The sequence below is a fragment of the Chiloscyllium plagiosum genome, unplaced genomic scaffold, assembly GCF_037043375.1.
Source record: "Chiloscyllium plagiosum isolate Xiang-an unplaced genomic scaffold, Cpla_swu_hap1 HiC_scaffold_28, whole genome shotgun sequence".
Classification (NCBI taxonomy): domain Eukaryota; kingdom Metazoa; phylum Chordata; class Chondrichthyes; order Orectolobiformes; family Hemiscylliidae; genus Chiloscyllium; species Chiloscyllium plagiosum.
Window position 1 is genome coordinate 33,423,469 of NW_028270166.1, and position 24,396 is coordinate 33,447,864.

The 24,396-nt window shown below is 40.5% G+C and overlaps 1 protein-coding gene across 2 annotated transcripts in view; it reads right to left on the reverse strand.

Annotated features, from left to right (window-relative positions):
- The window catches only part of LOC122565247 (phospholipid-transporting ATPase ABCA1-like), a 181,281-nt gene that overhangs the window by 109,382 nt on the left and 47,503 nt on the right, over positions 1-24,396 (reverse strand). For both annotated transcript variants that reach the window (XM_043721019.2, XM_043721016.2), the window contains exons 6-8: positions 7,646-7,767; positions 5,692-5,886; positions 3,015-3,104 (exon numbers count right to left, since the gene is read on the reverse strand). In XM_043721019.2, coding sequence (XP_043576954.2) covers positions 3,015-3,104; positions 5,692-5,886; positions 7,646-7,767 — 407 coding nt within the window. The remainder of the gene's footprint in view (positions 1-3,014; positions 3,105-5,691; positions 5,887-7,645; positions 7,768-24,396) is intronic.

The following is a 24,396-nucleotide window of genomic DNA, read 5'->3' on the forward strand; positions in this document are numbered from 1 at the left end:
GTACCATAGATCTCTGCAGTTTTTCTTCATTTAAATAATACTTTTTTATTCTTTCTGCCAAAGTATTGTTCATCACTTCTTTCTATTTATTCCACATGCCAATTTTTTTCTTCATTCATTTAATCTATTGATATCATTTTGTTGACTACCTTATTGTCCTAGCTATCTTAGTAAGATACACAGATGGTAATGTTTCAGATCCATCTGAGCAACTTGTCTGCATTTGAAACATAAAATTAATAGAGGGAATGCATAATGGTACACTGTGCATACAACTTGGACATCAGTCATTCTCAATTTAAACTATAAATCTTGTTATTTAGTTCAATTGATTTCATCTCTGCAGTTGATATCAGGGCAAGTGTTGAATGATGAATGCCAGTCAACAAGTGATAGTGGAGTTGACATTTGGCCTTCATCAGACCAAACAAACTCAGCCTAAAATAGCTAAAGATAAAATCAGTCAGAATCAGACTCAAGCTGTTGCAAATTAACAATCTGAGAAAAACAGATCGTGTTTTGGTACAAAGGTTTTATAGTGTAGTGTTCAAAGGAATTTCAAGTAATAGCTAAATTCTTTCCAATCTTCTAGCCAAGTGGTGAATATGTTGAAAGCGGATTGAACATAATACAATGCCTTCATGCATGCTACTCCAAGAAAAGAACCTTTCTTAATAGTGTCCCTAAACTCCTTTCACTGATTCTTGGCATCTGTTTTATCTGGAGTCTCTCTCCAATACCTCGTGAGAATTATGGGGGAGAAAACAAATAAATTCACAAAGCAGAAAAGTTGCAGTTGAAAAAGTCCTATTAAATACGATTGTAATTAAACCAGCATGTAATATTTGTGGTGACCAGTACTGCACACTTACTGCAGAAATGTAAACAACAGATCAATATGGAGTCTTAAAAATACATAACAGGAAAAGCATGAATAAAACAAAACCAGTCCCTTGTATGGATAAGCTCCACCCACAGGCTTTTTAAAAAAAACCTTCACTTTGCCAATTTCTCCTTCTCTCTTTCCTGAAAGTCTCATTAAGATATAATTCAATGAAGGTGAACCTCTCTCTGGCACCACAGCAACATGAATCATAGAATCCTTACTGTGTGGAAACAGGCTCTTTGGCCCAACACTGACCCTCCAAAGAGTATCACACCCAGACCCATTCTCTTATCCTATTACTCTGCATTTTCCCTGACTAATGCACCTAACCTACACATCCCTGAACATTTTGGACAATTTAGCTTGGCCAATTCACCTAACCTGCACACCTTATACTGAGAGAGGAAAATGGAGCACCTGGAGAAGACCCATGCAGACACGGGGAGAATGTGCAAACTCCACACAGACATTCGCCTGAGGCTGGAATTGAATCTTGGTGGAGGTGGGTACTGCAGATACTGGAGATTAGAATCAAGATTAGAGTGGTGCTGGTCAGGCAGCATCTTCAGGAAGCTGTCATTCCTGATGAAGGGCTTTTGCCTGAAATGTCGATTTTTCTGCTCCTCGGATGCTGCCTGACCTGCAGTGCTTTCCCAGCTCCACTCAAATCTTGAATCGAATCAGGGTCCCGGGCGCTGTGAGTGCTAACCACTGAACCACCATGTGAGCACACAGAGAGAGAGATGGTTAGAAGACTGGCTCTAATGTATTCCATAATTGTACAATCATCTCCTCAACTGCATACTTTACAAAAGTTTGAGGATCAGCAACAACAGACAAATCGTAATCAAATGGAAACCTTAACCAAAAAGATTTCAAAGTCTTCCACGTGAAATTAAAAGAAAAAGTTAGACATTTGTGGGACAGGGTTATGATCACTAGGTCAAAGACTTTGTGTATAAAGAAAGAAAGATCTTCCATTACATTGCACGCATTGGATGCATCTTGTCCTTGTACTTTTAATCTTTGTATTGAAGAACTACTCTCACAACGAGAGACCTGGAATCTCTCAACAATTTTGAAGTTAGGGTCATCTAACAATTTGGAATGAGTGTGGTGCAATTTTCCCGTCATCAATAGCTACTGACCAATTATACGGCTGAATATAAAATGATATACTGCCCCAACCTGGTTCCTAATTTCCTTTTCTTTATTCATTCTGAGAAGCCTGGCATTTCTTGCCTATTTCAAATTGTCATGAAAAAGACAGCAAATGGAACTTGTTCTGGAACCATCACTGATTGCTGCAAATCCACTTCGGAGGACAGTTTAAGAGTCACGCACCCTGGTGTGGCGAGTGGAGTTATGTACAGGATAGGTTGGGTCAGGACATCAGTCATCCTTAATAACTGACATTAGTGAAACAATCCAGACAGCTTTTGCTTTTTTATTTCCAGTTCATTTCTTTTTAACCTGAATTGTATTCTCAAATGGCCTTGTTGGGATTTGAACTCTTACTCCCAGGATTAGTGGTCCAGCAGCATAACCACTGGATTATCATAATCTAATGGGGGTGAGGAGCATATTAGCCATGATTGAATGGTGGAGCAGACTCAAATGGGCCGAAAGGCCTAATTCTGCTCCTATATTTTATGAACTTATAATATCCCATACAATTATAGATATCCCAGTTTCTGCTGCCATTTATTGCCCACAGCCGGTCACAGAAGACTGAGAGAACACTTTTTAATGTAACCAACACTGAAGTAACTTTGAGTTACTCAAAGTAATTTTGTAGAAGTAAAGCTTTAATCTGCTTCACCTTTTCCTTTTTAAATGTATTTCTTTTATTCAGGAATATTAATGCCCTGTCTACATTAAAAGTAACTGAACAGAAAGTAGTTATTAAATGGAGATCTGCATGTTGGATCTACATGAAAGCATCTCATTAAAGCAACTGGCATTAGGGTTTGGAAGATCCACAATTTGCTCTGCGGATCTTTCTTCAATACTCTCAGAAAAGTTGGCTAATTGGGTGATATTCAGAGACAATCAAGAAAAGGTGAAGAAATGCACTTGCAGACAGAAGATGAGAGAAGGAAATATACAAAAAGAAGACAGTACTTACCTGCTGCACAAGAGATCCCACTCTGAGTATAAAACTGTTAAGGGCATTAGATGCATCAAGTGCATTTCCAGCACTAAATGTAACCCTCTCCTGCAGAGGAAACAAGTCGTCAGAAACAGGTAGTTGTACTATTACTGTATAAAATGAGAATAAACAGGATTTGCCTATTGCCATATTTCAATCAACTCAAGAATGCAACAGCAACACCAGATGAAATACAAAATGTTCTGACACTAAAGAACAGTTTTTTTTATAAAGGGAAAATCATTAGTAAGGTTACATATATGCATCATTTGGCAAATGTCGCTCAAGTAAAGCCTTATGATGATATCAGAATTCAAGAAATAGGAGCAGGACTAGGATATTTAGCTTTCAAGCCTGCCCCACAATTCAACAAATCATAGCTGATCTGCTCCAGGCCTCAACTCCACTTTCATGTCAGCTTCTCATAGTCTTCAATTCATCAATATTTCAAAAATGCATTCAGCTCCTCTTTAAATGCTCTCAGTGATCCAACCGGGATGGAGAATTTCATACATTCACCTACCCTCTGAGAAGAAATTCCTTGTCCTCTCAATTTTAGATGAGTGTCCCTTTATTCTGTAACTATTGTCCCTTCATCAAGACTGGTCTGTGAATAGAAACATCTTCTCAAAGTCTACCCTGTCAAGCATCCTCTCAATCCTGTACATCTTCTTTGGAACTCCTTGTCACAGAGAGCTATGGGGGTAGAGTTGTTGTGTCCATAGAGAGATAGATTTTGATCAGCAGGGGGATGAAGGATTACAGAGAAAAGGCAGGAGAGTGAATGTGAGGAATGTCAGTTCAGCCCTGATCTTATTGAATGGTGCAGGAGGTTTGGTGGTCTAATCCTGTTCCTATTTCTTACTGTCTTATAGTCTTACAATAAGATCACCCCTAATTCTTCTAAATTCTAATGGACAAAGGCTTAGCCTGTTTAGCTCTTTGATAAGGCAATCTGTTTATCCCAGGGATCAGCCCTATGAATCTTGTTTGAATTGCCTTCACTGATAGCATATCCTTTCTTAAGGGACCAAAATTGTACACAGTACTCCAATGTCCTGTACAACTGTTAAAAGACTCCCCACCTTAAAACTCCAAGCTCTGAGCTACAAAGACCAAAATAAAGAGAGAATACAGTTATTAAAATTGCACAGCTATGTCTGTGTCAATCAGAAATGTTAGTAAATGGACAATACAGTAGTTTTCTCTGTTTGCTAAGCAAAATAAAAGTGCTACCTTGAATTAAGCTTCTAATATATCTGTGTAAATATCAGAAGGATCAATCTATATCCTAGGACACATTCAGGCTGGCACTCCAGTGTAATTAGTATCCCTATTGTGTGGAAACAGGCCCTTTAGCCCAACAGGTCCACACCGACCCTCCAAAGAGTATCCCACCCATACCATTCCCCTACATTTCCCCTGACTCATGCACCTAACCTATGGGCAACTTAGAATGGCCAATTCATCTGACCTGCACATCACTGGATTGTGGGAACACCCGGAGGAAACCGGTGCAGACAGGGGGAGATTGTCTGCATGGAGTTTGCACAGTTGCCCAAGGCTGGAATTGAACCCGGGTTCCTGGTGCTGTGAGGCAGCAATGCAAACCACTGAGCCATCCTGCTGCCCAAAATAATCAGTCAGCACCAAAAGAGAAAATGCTGGAAAATCTCAGTAGGTCTGGCAGCATCTGTAAGGAGAGAAAAGAGCTGACGTTTCAAATCTAACTGACTCTTTGTCAATCACCTGATGAAGGAGCGTCGCTCCAAAAGCTAGTGTGCTTCCAATTAAACCTGTTGGACTATAACCTGGTGTTGTGTGATTTTTAACTTTGTACACCCCAGTCCAACACCGGCATCTCCAAATTATGTCATACTCAAAATAACAGACAGTCCCACTGGGGTGGGCGGAGGGGAGAGACATCATGGTGACAGAGAATGTTAACAAGTAAAACTAAATGAAAGGATAGGAGTGGGAATGGGTTCACAACTTGAAGGTGTTGAACTCAACATTAAGTTCAGATGGCTGTAAAGTGCCTAGTCTGGAGATGAGATGTTGTTCCTCCAGTTTGCACTGTGGTTCACTGGAGAACTGCAGCATGCCAAGGACAGACAAGTGGACATGAGAGCAGGATGCTGTGTTAAAATGACCAACTGTGGGAAGATCGGGGTCATGCTTGTGCACTGATTGGAAGGGTTCTGCAAAGCAATCACTCAACCTGCGTTTGATTTCTCTTCAGCTCTGATGAAGAGTGATCTAGATTTGAAACGTTAGCTTGCTCTCTCTGCATGGATGCTGCCTGACCCTCTTTAATCTCCAGCGTCTGTTGTTTTCAGTGCAGATTCCAACATCTGCAGTAATTTGCTCCTGCTAGATGATGATTAGATATGTATTCTGCAATGTTGGGCTCAATGACCTAATGGGATGCTTTCATATTACCTGATTTCCTCTGCTGTTGCTCATGATAAGTTCAAGGATGAAGGCAGGAATTGTGTAACACAGAATATGTTAAACTACTGCTATGTTGAAGCTGTATAACTGTGCTTCAGCATGGAGCAAGTGAAGTTAGCAAACATAGCTAACAAGCCACACAAATACTTTAATATAATCATGCAGGCTTTATATGATTGAATAACAAAAACAAACTAACCGCCAAGAGTTTGGAGAAGTTGACTTCAGAAAGGAAAATAGTTGTTGCGTTTTGCAGTGTTCCCTCTGGTAAGGCACACAAATTCTTGTGCAAACGGTTGAATGCCTTCATATTCTTTGTAGCCAAGAAACTGGAGAGATGAGACTTGTTGCAAACAATCTCTTTAAAATTTTCCCTTGATCCAGCAAGGGGTATCTGCAAAATCCAAACCCAGGTAGACTAAAGTCAGGTCCAACTACGTAGAAATCTAACAGAAGAATTTTCTTTTCCACTGCTCTGTTGACACTTAACCATTTAATAACTCCACATTGAGATTTTTATTTTAGTAATTTGTTCGTGCAAGGTGAACATCACTGGCAAAGGCAGCATTAATTGTACATTCCTAATGCTTTTGAGAAGGTGATGCTTTCCAAGTTTTTAAAAAAGTGACAGTAAAGAAACAGCAATAAAGAAACAGGAGGGCAAGTGACTTGGAGGAGGCCTGGTGGATGATTGTGTTTCCATGCATCTTCTGACCTTATCCTACATGGTAGAGGTCACAGGTTTGGAAAATGGCACGGAGAGAGCTTGCCAAGTTTCTACACTGCATCTTGTGAATAGTGAACCCTGCTTCAAATTGGCACCATTGGTGGAGGAACTGAATGTTTAAGGTGGTGCATTGAACTTAGGTGAAATGGGCTGCCTGGTCTTGAAAACTGAGCGCCATTGGAGCAGCCAAGTGATCAGTCAGCATGTGTGCACTTGCGGATAGGGGTCAACTTTTCAGTGAATAATTGGCTCAGGTTTTGTACTGCTGCTAACAAGCCATGCATTATTTTTTCAAATTAAAACACGCGCTTTGTGCTGGGGGGGGGGGGGGGTGTTGGACTGGGTTGGGGGGGGACGCGCAGGGCTGGGTTGGACAAGGTTGGGGGGCGGGCGGTGGGTTTGGACGGTGTTGGGGGGAAGGGGGGGCGGGGTTGGACCAGGGGGCGGGGTTATGGGGCGGGCGGCAGGGTTGGACCAAGTGGGGGTCGGGGGGCAGGTTTGGACCGGGTTGGGGGCGGGGGCTCATGCGCTTTGTGCTGGGGGCGGTGTTGGACCGGTTTGGGATACAGTGGTGGATGGTGGGGGAGGGGGAGCTGTTGGGGCTGGGGTGTCACGCAATGTGTGCTGCTGCTAGTCTCCTGAACAGGGAGCAGACTTTAAAATTCCAAGCCCCAGAGGAAAGGCATTTAATCAATTTTCCGAATAATCAATTATCCGAGGGAAATAGTGCCCGCCCATCTCGTTAGGATAAATCGAGGTTCCACTGTATAGTACAGAAAGTGAGCATGTACACTGCGAACTCAAAAGCAGGCACAGGCAATGATCGCTGACCCTTTCCACTCCAGTATTTCATGTTATCACTTTTTTGAATGATACTTTTTTTGTTTCCCTCAGCTTTGCCTTAAAGATATGGATCCTGAATTTCGACAAGGGTTCATGCAAACTCCTGTGTTTGTTTTGTCATTTTTCTTGGAATTCCGCTGTTCTCCTACCAAAGTTATAGTGGAAGGCAGAACCTTCGGAGCATCTCAGGGCTATGAAAATCCACCCAGGTAGAATTATATAGATAATCCTAACCCTCTTGTAGTTATCGTGCTCAGGAAGAGGTTATTCTTTCTATATGGCACCAGATTAGGGAGGCTGGTGCACTATTCAATCCTGCATGACTAGTTTGTAAACAGGACTTTATACGTAGCAATCAGTAGAAACCTTGGTTGCTTTGTTCTCTTTGTCACAAAAGTACCACTGCCAATACTTGCTCATAATAAGACAGGGCATTGGATTTTTTCAATGTGCCTACACAATGGTCATTAGAACTATCACTATGAACGCTGTTTTGATTATTGCATCACATGATACCCAGCAGCAACTTGATACAGCTCCCCTGTAAGAACCTTACATATAACTACATTTTAAAGCTGATTACCTGATTGAGATTTATTTTTGCTGCCATCAAATCGTTGACCACCTCTGTGGGAAGTGATGCATTGTTCAGGAAAAACTCAGATAGGGTCTGATTCTTCTGCAGGTATTCTTTGATTGGTAAACCTAAAAAAGAATAAAAAAGTAAATCTTTGCATTGATTGCACTTGCACATCAAACTTCAAAATAATTTCTTCTGGATTACAAATTTTTACATTAAAAAGCTCAGGGAGAGAAAACCAAAAATAGCATTAAATTTAGTCATTTCTGATTAAAGATTGTAAAATCTGTCCGTTTTAAAGATTGCATTTCTGGGCTGATTTTGGAAACACCAACAAAACAAGGAGATGGATCTGAGAGATGATTCCTCTTTGATCTCCACTCTTTCTCATCTTTATTTTATCAAAACATCCACAGGGATTACTTCTCTGAATTTTACTCTCTTGCATTTAAGTCCCAATTGTTCAATCCTCCTTGCTTTTTCTCCTCCCACCATTGCCATTACTAAAAAAAAACTCCCACTCTACCTGATCCTTTCCCAGGACTTCACCTTTCACGATTGTTTCCTTGCACCTACAGACATCTACTTTTCAAATCCAAATTTGATGTTACACTTCCTGCTCCTCGGATGCTGCCTGACCTGCTGTGCTTTTCCAGCACCACTCTAATCTTGACTTTGATGTTACACAGTCAATACCTGTGTAGTCATTTCAGCTTCTGTCCTTGGAACACAGGAAAACACAAGTGAGGGACGATTTCAGGAAAAAACATCTATTTGAATTCATGAAAATTCTTTCAGTATATGAAATATCAGAGCTACCAAACCTACTTTCAAGCTCCACATTCCAACGCTAGAATTAATGTACAATTATACAGCAAGCTGTTTAAATGAATACGGGCTGAAGGAGGGCTTATGCCCGAAACGTCGATTCTCCTGTTCCTTGGATGCTGCCTAACCTGCTGCGCTTTTCCAGCAACACATTTTCAGCTCTAATCTCCAGCATCTGCAGTCCTCACTTTCTCCCTAAATGAATACGTAGCCAATGTTTAATCTGGATGTGAGAAAAGCTAAATTTCAATGTGTTTTATTATAGGAAATCATAATCTGCTCCATATTCCATTTTCTTCCAGTCTTTTCGCAGAGTCAATAATGGCTAGATCTGATTTCCATTGCTGCAAAACTGCTCTGGAGGGCCTGAATGAGGAATTCCTGCACCAAAACATGGAACTTATTATATGTGCAATTGGTTGGGGTGGCGAGAAACAGAGGCAGGTTCTGTATATCTGTAGTTGACTGAAGCAGCTACCCATGTATTATAGCTGCCTTCAGCCACGCCTGATCTTTTATTAGCCAGAAGCGAAAAATGTGATGTTTGCAGATTAAACCTCATAGGACAGGACTAAATCTTGCAAAGTTTAATAGAAGGTAGGAGAGGTGACTTGTCCTTTTGGATGTGGTTCCAGAATACCTTGAGGAGACCAGGTGACCTACTGGCTTGTTAAACCTAGGGGCAAAAGTGCACAAACTAACCAAAATTGTCAAAATGAACCGCTTTATTTCATTTTGTCCATTGACTGAAGCCTGAATGCTATAATTATAAGATTGCTTTCACAAAAATCCATTATCACAGTGGAGTGCCCCTCAGGTCACAGTTTGATTGATAGCTCAGTGATTATAAACTTTGAAGTGGGACTATGATTTTTAATCCTTGATCTTCTGAAGGATTAGAGACAACTAATTGTAATAAATAGGTTTTTATAAGTTTTCTTTTACATGTAATAACTTTATTTTATCTCATTTCAGCATAGATCCTGCAGTCTCTCCATCATGAATACAACATGAATTGACAAGGTAGATGCAAGGGACAAATTTAGGAGCAAGGTTCACATTAAATTGGTATTAGGATTGTAAAGGGCATGGGCGGTGAATGGAATGAATGATGTGGCAGCCATGTGGCATGGGCTACTTGTCAAAGATTTTAATACAAGGAAGAGCTGGAAGATTTAGAGCAGGTGGAGAGTCATCAAGAGGGCTACTCACTGTTCACCCATCTTCACGTGCAATAGATGGTGAGCATAAAATCCAGCACAATTGGCGAACGACTGGATTACTTATGGACCAGTCTGAGTAAGGACCAGTAGATCTTTCTTGATGCTGTTCATTTCAAGTCAGAGAATGTTTTCATTATACAAAATGGGGCATTATGCTGCTGCTTAGCTCAGGATCAATCCAATTTAATCAACTTTTGTCTATAAAATTATAAGGCACATGGATAGGATGAATACCCAAAGTCTTTTTCTGAGGGTGGGGGAGTCCAAAAGGGGAGAGACGAAAGATTTAAAAAGTGACCCAAGCAACAGTTTTTCACAGAGGGTGGTGCGTGTACAGAATGAGCTTCCAGAGGGAGTGCTGGAGGCAGCTACAATCACAGCATTTAAAAGACATTTTGATGAGCATACAAATAGGAAGAGGGATATAGGCCAAATGCTGGCAAATGGGACTCAGTCAGATTGGGATGTCTGGTCAGCGCAGATGAGTTAGATTGAAGGGTCTGTTTCCATGCTGTATGAGTTTATGACTCTATAACTTTTAGAAGTTATATATTTGGATTACCATTGACTACAGCATACAAGTCGACCTTTGAAAAATCCTTGATTTGCACAGCGAATATAGAATATGAACCACTGGTGCTGGTGGATGTGGTCAGTATTTTGAAATGTGATTAAAAAAAAACGTTAATCAAATTAAATCAATATACAATATTTTAATGAATAAATTGATTCTGGGAGGATAGTTGAAATCGCAATCATATCTGTACCGTGCTGATTAAACATGTCCTATAAATCGCATAAATCAAAAATGGACTAGGTACTAAAAATGATTAAGTATTTGAACTTATCCTCAGCCACTTTGACAAAGGCATCATCATAAGGATCACACTCTATACCCCAGATTTGGTATTTCAGTCTCAATCATTCTCCACAACTAAATCATCAAATTCACCATTCACTGAAATGATCTGAACATCTGGTTGCTGGTTCGATCATAATTTGTAGGTGTTCCATGTTTATTGTGGAGGTGACATAATCAGGCAAAAACATAAGTGCCCATTATGAATTACTAGAATCTGATAATTTTAGCATCATGGTCTTTTAGTAGCCCAAGTGGTCTTGGTCTACGATTGCAATGTAGACATTGCTGTGTAAAGTAGTGGCACCAACCAGCTGTTGTTCTGCAGTCTTTATCCCTGTTTGATGTAGTCCACTTGAGTGTATATGCACTGCACTTTTGGTGATGACACAACCATTCTGATGACTTTGAAGTGAATTTTGTATTTTGGTCTGTTTGCAACTGGACACACATCTGTCTATTAGTTACCACATGTTGTTTGATCGATGTGGGCATGTTTTAAATACCCTCTTGGCCACACAGTCATATCACCCATTTGATCCTATGTGCCAATTTACCAGTCAAATATAATGGTAAACGTGTATTTCTGAGCTGAGAAATTAAGGTAGACTTTTAACAGCACTGATCATGCACTTATTAGCTGAAGAAATAGGGGTGGAAGGTTTGTAGGCCACATAAAAGGATTAAATATGCATCTTGGTGCCTCAAAAATGAGCTGTTTATAAGCTAGGTCTATGGTAATTCAAATTTTAATTGTTCACTGTGACGCGATACATTGTAATCCAATTACTAACTTCTATCTCCAAGTCAGGAACTTCTATGAAAAGTTACCTGCCCTGGTTTGTTGTTTGCTTATACTTTAGCTTGACTGGAATGTGACAATAAGCGTATGATATCTACATTTCAAAACAATCCATGAGTGGATGTCTCATCATCTTGTTAATTATATCAGAAATGAGACCTTCACTGCTCAGTACTACTTGCAACTTTTCAAATAATGAAACAATCCATACTTGCATCCAATAGGACCTGGACAACATTCAGGCTTGAGCTGACAAGTAATAATCATGCTGAACAAGTACGAGCCAGTGGCCCACAAGAGAGAATCTAACCATCTCCCCTCAACAATAACATTACCATTGCTGAATGTCCCACTATCAGCATTATAGGGGTAAAAGTGAACTACCTGTATCATACTGTGGCTGCAAGTGCAGGTCCGAGGTTCGAAAGGCTACAGTGATCAATTACTCCCTGTCTCCCCGAGGCCTATTCCACTATGCACAAGGAAGAGTTCAACTACAACACTACTCATTAACCTGAACAATCCAGGACAAAGCAGAGTGTGATCAGCAGCCAATACATCACCTTAAATCATGCATTTCTTCTACCACCAGTGCAAAATGGCAGCAACATATACTATCCAAGAGATACCCTGAAGTAACTTGAAGGTTGCTCTGACAGCACCTTCCATATCTGCAAACTGAACCACCTAGGAACTGTGGTAACAGATAGATGTGAAGACAACCACTTGCAAGTGCATTCCCAGGCCACACATTGTCCTGACTTGGAACTGTAGCAGTATTTATCCATTGTCTTGGGGTCAAAATCCTGAAACTCCCTTCTGAAAGCACTGAGTGTACTGACAGTATATGGTGTTTAGTGGTTCAAAGAGGTGACGCACCATCTTTAGATTCAGTAAGTATGGCGACAATTATTGATTCAGCCAGCAACATGCACCTTTTAAAAATTAATTTTTAAAAAGGTGATGTATAAAGACACGGTCATTATGATATGGAAAACACACTGACCCAAAAATTGCTACAGCACAAAACTCGAAGTAAATGCCATGAATTGGATGCTAATCCTCACTCTTCATTGCATTTTTGTGGCACTTGACTGCACTAAATACCAATTGATAAATAGATCTTTTTCTTAGCGTCCAACATTCAGATCAGGACCATAAATTATATCATTGACATGATGCTCAGCAAAATAAGAAATAGCAATCCTAGTAACCCTAAAATGTTTGCACCAACTTTCATTTGTATTTTTGATGCAAATCCACAATTTCTAAACATTTGTGAGGAAGACGACAACAAGGTTGCCTACATGCAAGGAGCAGCATAAATGGACCAGAAACTCATGGCTATTTGTGACTCAAGGCATATCTCTTCAATTCCGCAAATTATTGTTTCATTTAAAAAAAGACACTAATGATAGCTTGTGCCCTGAATTCACCATTAATTTTCTAGCAATTTCGAAGTGATTGTATATTCTGCAGCTAAATTGAGAGGTAAAACTGCAATATTTAATGTTAACTATACATTGGGCGTGTTCATTCAAAGATGTGTTAGTCAGGCTGCAGACCAAAACACAGGAGAGCTTTATGGGAAGCTCAATTGAGCGTCTGCAGACATAACAGGCCCAGAAATTACTAGAACCACAGAGTTGTCTTTATTTTGTTGATAGCTACCTCTAGATGTTTTTTTTTGAAAAGTGACAGGAATTTATAATTCAGGGTTGCTGAATGTAATTAGGTAAAGGCACTTATTACACTTCAACTTGACCAACCTTTTCTTGCTATATTGAGTTATATCAGAAAATGTAACTCTGGCTCTCAAGCACATCCAATATCTCACTGTCTTTTGGTCACTGTCAAACTCTCAGTTCAAATATAGCCGGGAATAACCACAAGAAGAACTAGCAAGTCTTCAGGATGTTAAATGTGGTTTACATCTAATTGTTATTGACATACACTCCCCCAGTTCTGTCACAAACGTATGTGCACAACAAGCTCATACATTCAATGAAAACTTCTGTTTGTAACTGTGTACTGAAGGAGGGACATTGGTCAGGCCACCAGGAAAACTCTTGTTAGGCGTAGCACCGTGGAATTTTTCGGGTCTCCCAAACAGGAGAAAGAACATCTTTGGCTTCACGCCTCACTCAAAAGGTTGCATTTTTATTCATTGTAACTGAAACTTGAGAGAGCTGTATTTTGCTTAACTCCTGTCTTTTCATCTTAAAATAAAGGCAAAACCATGGCAGCAGAACCAAACTGAGGTGAACCCAAAAACGGCACAAGTATTTTAGTTCCAGGTAACAGCTGCTGAGACTGATTGACCCTAGTTCTTAAAAACTAGCAAGTCTGTTTATAGTTTGTGCCTATATTCACTGTTTGGGAAACCTAGCTGAGACGACAAACTCATTTCATGCCAACTTCTAATGCCGGTCAAGGAGGGGGAATTCGGATCCTCTTAGTCAGTGCAGAATACGCATATTTCACATGTAAAATGCTAGTTTTGAGTCCTCAAAGTATCACGTGCTCCAACATTTCTACCTGCATTGCAACTTGCCCTCTTTTCATTTACCCATCACTACATTGAATATGGAGCCAGTGAAAATTTCTGTTTGTAACTTATGTATTGAAGGAGGGGCAGAACAGCAGCTCAGCGGTTAGCACTGCTGCCTCACAGCACCAGGGACCCAGGCTCAATTCCTGCCTCAAGCGACTGTGTGGTCTTTGCACATTCTGCACGTGTCTGCATGGGTTTCCTCCAGTTTCCTCCCACAATCGAAATAATGTGCAGGTTAGGTGAATTGGCCATGCTAAACTGCCCACTGTGTTCAGGGATGTGTAGGTTATGTGCATTAATTGGGGTAAATATAGGATAATAGGGTAGGGGAATGGCTCTGGGTGGATTGCTCTTCAGAGGGTCAGTTTGGACATGTTGGGCCAAATGGTCTGTTTTCACAGAGAAGGGATTCTATGGATATTCTGCTGACAGGACAATTTTAAAAAGTCAATTTTCTCCTCTCCATCTCTAACTTCCTTTAGCCCTACAACCTTCAAAGATTTCTGTACTCCTCTAACTCTGGCCACTTGCACATCACCAATTTTAATGTCTCCAGCCTTGGTGTCTTCAGCTACCCAGGCTCAGAAATTCCCTCTCTACACCTCATTTTATTTTTACCTCCCTTTCTTACTCTTTAAGAATTCCCCCTAAAACCTACTTCCAAACAAACTTTTATTCACCTAGTCCAATATCTCTATGGGATGCAGCATCAATTTTTGACTGATTATGATCCTGTGAAGTACCTGAGATGTATTATAATAAAAGCATATGAAAAAATGCACTGCTTCCTTAGCCCAATAAACAACATTGTACACTTGTATCAGTTATCAAAAGTGAAAAGAAATTGCAAGAATTGAATGTAACTCTCTTTCTCATCAGCTGCAAGTCAATGTACTCCTTTGTACATTTATTGATGCAAGTTATAGCTTTTAATGTTAAAAGCATTACAAGTAACATCCTCCAAGTCGTACAGACTTGGCTGAAATTGTTCAGGTAAAGCAGATTACTCCAGTCTTAGCTGTTCAGCAAAAACTTAACATTCTTACTAGCTCATTCCTAAGAACAGCTAACTTGCAAGTTCAAACAGGATAGTTTTAAATATTTGTTAGCTAATGATGAAAATAGCATGCTCTTTGTATTGTACTAGTTGTACATTTATAACAGTGTCAAGGTGTGTGGACACTTGAACATTCAGCACCTTTAAAAGGCTGTACTCAGTGTAAAAACCACATCAGGAGGTGGGTGAGCAAATTCTCAGCTCTGCAGAATTCAGGGACTGAGATCTGGGGGAGTTAAATCCTTTGCATATCCGCTGATGGCATAACTGTCAGTGTTTAATTTGTAATTATGCCCTTCCATATTCTTTAACAGTAAGTGACTCAGCAGTTTCTCCAGCAGATCAAATATGCATTACAACAGCAGAAACATTATTTTCCAAAAAAAATGTAAACTACACAAGCCAATAAGATAATTTATTGTTTCAAGCTTCAAAGGGAAAATGTAAGCAACATAACACCATGTTATAAAATATACAGATTAATGTGAAACTTATTTCCATTGGCTAATAATTAATCACAGAGAAACAGGTTGCAACTTTATCCAAGTTACCAAATTCTAAGCTTGTTTGATACTAGCTTGGAGAACTGTTGCAATGCTGAAAGATTTTCAACTTTTGAGTTGGGTGGATGAAAGGATAATGTAAAGAAACCAGTTTACAAGTGGAGATACAGGAAGTCTGAAAGATGTTTAAACATCATCCTCTGTGGTGTTTACAGATGAACTGCCAACACAAAGTTGAAGCTTACTGTCAGAGGGACAGTAAGCTCTGCTACCCAGGGATTTCAAGTGCCTTGAAGGCCCACAAATAGGGGAGTTAATAGTGGAAGGTCACTCCTACAGCTCCAGTGGTTTGAGATCTCCCCCTTTGATATTTTGCTGTGGCCCATCTCTCCCTGTGCGGTTATGGAGGTTGCAGACTGAAGCCCACTGATTGGGCTGGCAATTCTTACATAAGGTATGGTCCTGAAAGGGTTAATGTTGGAGGCTGCGTTCAGCTTCACTCAGGCTTGAGTGAGGATCAAGCAGAATATCGAAGGATCTCACGGAGTGAAGATCAGGTCACCTTAGTCTTAGTAAGAAGTTTCTTACCACTGTAACTTGCAATTTACTATACACGATTGCTATCCATACATCTTTTTGAGATGAGCCTCTTCTCCTTAAAGTTTAGTTCATGGCAGCATCAAACCACAAGCTGCCAGTGATTGGAATCCCAGCAACAAATGCAGCAGCACAGTTCTTTAAGTAGATATTGAGCCACCTGTGAAATCCCTGAATCAGTTAGAGTGGACAAGAGGATCCATTTTTTCATCCAGCTGCCAAGATTCTGAAGCTGATGGGTAATTCAGCCCGTCACTTCAGTTGATGCACAGTAATAAGTATTTTCAAGTTAGAAATAGCTATCATTGTCTCAGAGAAAGTTAGGACAGGGTCTCAGACTTATCACTTCCCTACCCTTCGGTAGCTTAAAATAATTCATACTGACCAGTCATTCTGCCAGAGATCTACTTTTGATAACTTAACTGCTTAAAATCCACAGTGCTAAGCAATCTGATGTACAGGCTCCTATGGATTGTTCCAGGACCGGTGTAAAGGCAAAAATTGATTGTATTGTTAAAAGTGGCAGTAGTGCAGAGAATGCCAGAAATTAAAAGCCCAAAAACAGCTTGCATAGACCCACCGGCCAAAACAAACAGCTGCTTCATTAATGGGTTTAATGCCACCCAGGTATCATTTAGTAAATAAAGGAAGTGTGGTTCAGTGGTAATCCAAGCTATTTGCCCAAGAACACCACAAATCCAATCTTCAAAATGTTATTAGTTCAGTTTGTTTTCTGCATCGGAAAAAATTGGTGAGGTTTTACGAACTAGGCAGCTCGAGATAACAACTTAAACACAAATTGCTGGAGGAAATTCAACAAGTCTGGTAGCATTTGCAGAAAGAAAACAGTTAATGTTTCAGGTCCAGTGACCCATCTCTAGAACTCAAGGAAGGTTACTGGACTTGAAATGTTAACTCTGCTTTCTCGCCGCAAATGCTGCCAGACCTGCTGAGTTTCTCCAGCCATTTTGCAGATTTCAAATCTTCCCTTCCAGTAGTGATACCCCTGACAACAGAATGACCCGGTGATGAATGGTAATACATCAGGGAGATTAAAATGAAAGTGATGATCATCCCATTGAATATGCTTCTTTTGCTCATATCAGCATGCTGGTTACAATTGTAGTACATCCAATAGATAGGACCCATCACCAGTGTGCCAATGGGGAAGTGGATACAGACCAATGGCAGAGGCATTACTTAAACGAACTGCTCATTCCTGAAAGATGTCGAGTTCCTGGAGTATTATGACTACACCCATTCCTTTGAATACAGAATTTGCCCTAAATTAATGAGCCTTCTTGGTGATCAGGAGGCTATAATAAGGTCAGGCAGTGATCAAATTATCACACTTAGCTAAACAGAAACAAGAAAGTCAACTGGACTGTTGTGTGCATTTCACCATTTAATACAAATCATAGTTGATTGAACACTTCAACATTTTCCCCCACCCCTCACTATACCCAAAACCCTTTGTGCCATTGATAACCAAAGAATTTATCAACCTCTAAAACATATGCAAAACTGAGCTTCCACAGCCCTCAGGGATAGAAACTTCCAAAGACTCTCAGCACTGGAGTAAAATAATTTCTTGTTTCAGTGCTAAATGGCAGCTTATTTATGAAATTGTGCCTGCTGATTCTAGGCACCCTAACAGTATTACCAGTCTCTCCCATTAGATATTGTCTGGCTTTCAACTATATCACCCCACTCAGACTACATGGCCAGTTTGCCCAATCTCTTCAGAAAAACCAGCAATGCCACCACCCTAGGAACAAGTCTGATGAATTGGCATTGCATTTCCTCGATCACAAAAATATTCTTCCTGAAGCAAGACGACCAGAACTACAGAGTACTCCAGGTGCACTCTATCCTACCTTTTATAAGAATTGAAACAAAAACTTTATAGTTTCATTCTCAAATCCTCTGCAATAAAAGACCAAAGTTCCCTTAGTCTTCCTAACACTTGCTGCACCTCCATATTAGCCTTCAATGACTGATTGCACATCTATGCTTTCTAACCAGACATCTGTTCCTCCAACAAAGTGCATAATTTCACATTTAAGTAAAAAAAACTAAATACAAATATCCACAACTGATGCTCAGTACACATTGCTGCTGTTACTCCTGACAAGATGCACTGCAGGAATTTATCAAAGATCCTCAGACAGCATTTTCCAAACCCGCAACCGATTCCATAGAAAAGGACAAGGGCAACAGATATATGGGAACATCACCACCTTCAAGTTCTCCAAGTCACTCACCATCCTGATTTGGAAATATATTGCTGGGTCAAAGCCTTGGAATTTCCCTCCCTAAGGGCATTGTGGGTCAATCTATAGTAAATGGATTGCAGCGATGCAAGACAGCTCACCATCACCTCAAGGGCAACCAGGGAAGGGCAATAAATGCTCACCTGCCAGCAATGACCACATTCCCATAAATGAATAAAGGAAGTTCCTGCTTTTATCAGCTATGGCTGGATGTAGTGCAATTCCGGTTAAAGGAGCTCATGGCCTGGCTTTATTGTTGAAGTAGATGTGAATGGTTCTTAATGATGAATCAATGAACAACCTGTCTCTTGACCTTATGACAAAAAGGTGAACTGATGGTTGTCATTTTTTAAAAATAAAATGAAGGTAACTGATGAACCAGCTGAAAATGCTTGGGCTGAGGATACTTCCAAGAAATTCTTGCAATATTTGTGGAGCTCTCTTTAAGGTCATCCATGACTCATTAGAGCAGGAAAATCGACGTTTCGGGTATGAGCCCTTCTTCAGAATCAGGCTCATGCCCGAAATGTCGATTCTCCTGCTCCTTGGATGCTGCCTGACCTGCTGTGCTTTTCCAGCAACACATTTTCAGCTCTGATCTCCAGCATCTGCAGTCCTCACTTTCTCCATGACTCATTAGAAACAATTATACCCAACAGTCAGAAAGTTATGGAATTAATTGCCCCCTTAGAAAGGGAATCACAATCCAGGCGAACAATCTACTTCTGCTATAGCGAGGAAGTGCTGTACTACTAGATGTCATCTTACAGACGAGCTGTTAAATGTCAATCCAATCTGCATTGTCAAGTGAGTGTAAGATATCCATTGCCACTAGTTGAAGAGCAGTAAATGCAAAGTTCTCCAGATTTCTTGGCCACTGATCCACAAAACCAAATTTACCAAAATCATATGTTTGCCATGTAGGGTAAATTTAAGAAATTGGCTGCTATGGTTCCCCATGTCCAACCGTGACTACATTTAAAGTACTTAATTGACTGTGAAATATTTCAGGGACACCTCAATGTCATAAAATGCATGGTATAAATGCAGGCTCCTCCTTCCTGTATCTCCATGGTGGATCACAGATATAGGCATGGAATTCAGAGAATCTAATTCAGGATGCTCCAAAATTCTCAGGTCTTTAGATTAGATTTGCTATAGTATGGAAACAGGCCCTTCAGCCCAACAAGTCCACACCGACCCTCCGAAGAGTAACCCACCCAGACCCATTCCCCAACCCTACGTTTATCCCTGACTAATACACCTAACACTATGGGCAATTTAGCATGGCCAATTCACCTAACCTGCACATTTTTGGATTGTGGGAGGAAACTGGAGCACCCAGAGGAAAACATGTAGACACTGCGAGAATGTGCAAACTCCACAGTCGCCAGAGACCAGAATTGAATCCAGGTGCCTGGCGCTGTGAGGCAGCAGTGCTAACCACTGAGCCACCATGCCACCCTGAACCTGTCAATCCAAGCTCCGTAAAAACATCTGAACATCTTGACAATTACCCCCTATATCCCCCATAGCCCCAAAACCCTATAGTCTCAAAAAAAAGAGATAAAAACAAAATCGTTATAATGTAGAGAAAGACCTGGACAAGGAACAGTGAAAACAAATCTATTAAGTATCAAGATTCAAAAATATCCATGCCAATTTAGGTCAGCAACTGTGACTTTATGCAATTATTACAGACCAATTTAAGACTTCGTTCACTCTGCATTGGAGCCAAATAAGTGATACAACAAAATACCTTACCCTGAGACTGCACTCCTTTTATGAAGTATTGAGTGTTTTGACAAAATACAACAGAACAACATGCAAGTATGTGTGTTGCAATGTAAACTGGGCAAAGATTCAAAGATGAGAACAAGTGGATTGGTATGTCTCAGCTCAGACATCAATGCTGCAAACTATCTTGGGAAGTCACATCACCGCTCCAGGAGAACTTCAAAAATGAGGCAAAAAAGGTCAAGCAAGCAAAATCTAGGCTCTGCATTATTGATCTTCAATTCCAATCAAGTGTTCCAATCTGAATTTCAAGAAATGAAAATCATTTCATCCCATGGGAGACTGGTGAGCAAGGTTAGATCTCATGGAATACAGGGAGAACTAGTCTTTGGATACAGAACTGGCTCAAAGGTAGAAGACAGAATGGAGGAAGGTTGTTTTTCAGACTGGAGGCATGTGACCAGTGGAGTGTTACAAGGATTGGTGCTAGGTCCACTATTTTATTACAGCCATTACATACATTCAAAAGGAGTAGGTAGCTCAACAAAGTTGCAGCAGAGCAGCATGCTTTCAATGGTATGGCCATGCTTCAAGCGATTCCCAATTATGATGGATGGGAGATCTTGACACCCCAAAGTCACATATGGTGAGTGATGTCTTGAGCATGTCCCTTAAAAGGGACACCACATCCTGTTTTTTCAGAGATAAACAATATATCCCAAACAGAGCCATGGCTAGACATAGCCACATGTTGCACAATTATAAAAGTAGGTGAAACAATTGAGTCAGAAGGTGGAAACAAATCCTTCAGTCCAACTCAACCACGCTGACCAAATTCCCCAAACTAAACTAGTCCCACTTGCCTGCATTTGGCCCATATCCATTTAAACCTTTACTATTCATGTATGTGTCCAAATGTCTTTGGAATATTGTAACTGTATCTGCATTGACCACTTCCTCTCGCAGATCATTCCATATATGCCACATCCTGAATGTGAAAAAGATCACCTATGATCCCTTTTAAATCTTTCTCCCCTCAACTTCAAAATATGCCCCTGGTTTTGAATTCATCCCTATTAGGGAAGAGACCGTTGCTACCCACCTTATCTATGTATCTCATGATTTTATAGACCTCCATAACATTACCCTCCACCTTTACACTTCGGAGAAAACAAATCCTAGTTTATCCAACCTATCTGTATGTCTCAAACCCTCCACTCACAGCAACATCCTGGTAATTTTTCTGAACCCTCCAAATTTAATAAAGCAGGGCAGCCAGAACTGTACACAGTACTCCAAAAGTGGCCTCAAAGCCCTGTACAACCTCAACATGACATTCCAACTCCCATACTCTACAGTCTGAGGAATGAAGGCAAGCGTGCTAAACACCTTCTTGACCACCTTGCCGACCCGTGACGCAACCTTTGAAGAATTGTGCACTTGAACCCCTAGGTCTCTGTTCAATAACAGTACCTAGGGCTCTACCATTAATTGTACGAGTCCTGTCTTTGCTGGTTTTACAAAATGCCATACCTCACACTCATCTAAATTAAACTCCATCTGCCACTCCTCAGTCCATTGGCCCAATTAATCAAGATTTCTTTGTAATCGAAGATAACCTTCTTCACTGTCCACTATACCATCAAATTCTAGCATCATCCACAAAGTTACAAACCATATCTCCTAAACTGTATTTTAATAGTTTCTATAAGTGACAAAAGTGGACCTGGCACGGATCCTTGTGATCACTGGTCACAGGCCTCCACCGCCCTGTCTCTTACCATCAAGCTACTTGTATCCAATTGGCACGCTGTCCCTGAATCCCATTTAATCTAACTAATTATTAGCGTACCATGTGGAGCCTTGTTAAAGGCTTTACTAAAGTCCATGTAGACAAAATCTAACACTGCCCTCAATCCTTTTAGTTACATCCTCAAAAAACTCAATCAAGTTTGAGACATGATTTTGCACACAAAGCCATGCTGACTAACCCTAGTTAGTCCTTCCCTCTCCAAATGCACAAACCCTCTCTCAGAATCCTTCCAACAACTTACCCACAGATGTGAGACTTACTGATCTATGGTTCCCAGGCTGCTTCTTACAGTTTAAATAAAGGCACAACATTAGCCACATTCTTCCTTCAGCACATTACCCATGGCAGAAGAGGATACAAATATCTCTGCTAGGAACCTTGCTACTTCTTCTTGAGCTTCCCACAATGTCACGAATACACTTGATAGAGTCCCAGAGATTTATCACACATTTTAAGACCTCCAGCACCCCTTCTTCTGTAAGGTGAACTGCTTAAGGTATTAATATTTATTTCTGAGTTCCCTAGCCTCCATTTCTTTCTCCACAGTAAAAAGTGCATGCAAATTATTATCTCTCCCATCTCCTGTGATTTCCCACAGATGACCTTGTGGATCTTTAAGAAGCCCTGTTCTCTCCTTGTTTCTCTTTATGTGTAGAATCTTTGGATTCTTCTTAACCTTCTACCAAGGCGGTTTCATATCCCCTTTTTTACTCTCCTGATTTTCCACTTAGATGCCTACACCCCTTATACTCTGAAAGACATTAGTTGATCCTAAATATTTATATGACACCTTGTTCTTGACAAGACCCTCATATCTTCATTCATCATAGATCCCTGCTCTTACCAGCGTTACCCTTTACATTAACATACTGTCTCTGAACTCATGATTTCACTTCTGAAAGCTTCCCACTTGCCAGTCACCTCTGAATGGTCTACTGTAGTCAAGTGTCTAATACAATCAAAATTTGCCTTACTTCAATTAAGAACTTTAACATTTATACAAAACTTATCCTTCTCCATAACTTTAAACTAGAAAACTAACAGTTGAAAGGGCCTCTTTGCAAGTCTTGTGACTCCTTTGATCTGTTGATTTTCCACCTGTCTGGAAACAGATGTATTGTTTTTTGTTGCCCTGTTGTGGGTTGCTTTCACTTGGCAGCGCTTCTTAATCATTGGAGTGTTCTTCCTCACTGGTGGCACAGTGGTGGACCGTACATGGCAAAGGAATAGAAATTAGCTCAAAACAATATGGCACCACGATCTATTATGACCTTGCATGATCTGGGCTGGTTGTACATTTTAGAAGCTTGCATTGATATTTGGATTTCTAACCCACTCTCTACCCAGTTCAGAGTTTTTGTTGTTCTTGATCTATTCATTTGCTGTGCATCTTTCAATTCCCCCTCCATGTGAAGACAACCATCCTGGATTTCAGGATGGTTAGACAACTGGTTGCTAGGCAATGTCAGTCACATTGCCCTTCCAAACTAGGGAGAATAATTCTGTCAACATTGCAATATTTTCATGCAACAAAAGCCTTTTGATACTTGGCACTTAATATTTGATAGTACATACCATATATTCTGCTGGACTAGAACAGGGATAGTGGGATGACTGATATAGATCATTTGCCACTTAAATCTTTAAATGGTTTGCTGGTGAAATGTGGTCTGATACTATTCATTTCAATATATTGAATAAACTAAAAAAAAAGTGTTCACATCAACAAGAAGCATAATTGTTACCAAGTCAAACAATGGGAAATTTGGAGAGGTAATTGGTCACAAGGACATGACTAAGTCTGTTGGTACTTTTGTCCAAGGAGTGGACAGAACATCAATTAGAATTAGCTTTGTCAAATGTACTCAAATGGATACAGTGAAAGGTTTACAAGTTGCCACTTGTGGTGCCATCGTAGGTACCTGGGTACAGATTCTTACTCAAATTCTCAGCAAGGAAAAAGAAAAGAGGAGAAAGAGAGTTCAGAGTTATCATCCTTCCAACCCAGACAATGCTGGGCTTCACCAAGGCCATGAGTCCACACTGGCTTTTACCTCCTGTCATTGGGTGGCATTGGCAAAAAGTAATAAATTAAAATGTGAAGAGAGAATAAAAAAGAAAAAGAAATGACAGAGGAAATGAGTTCTGGCTGAGTCCTATCACACTTGCATCTTGAATACATCTTGTGGTGTAGATGCTACCTCTGCTGCTGGGGTTGACAAGTTTGGTATTTCATGCATTGAGAAGTCATTGACTCTTTTCCAAAAACAGAAGCTGTTGGAAAAGCTCGGTAGGTCTGGGAGTATCTGTGAAGAGAAATCAGTTAATATTTTGGGTCAGGTGAACCATTCGCAGAACAGGTTTGTGCTGCCAATTGATCTTCAATTAGTTTTCCAAATATTGTCCCATCCACCGCCTCCAACCTCAGTCCTACAACCCCGCACCTCCCGCTTCTACCTCCTGCCCAAAATCCACAAACCCGACTGCCCCGGCCGACCCATTGTCTCC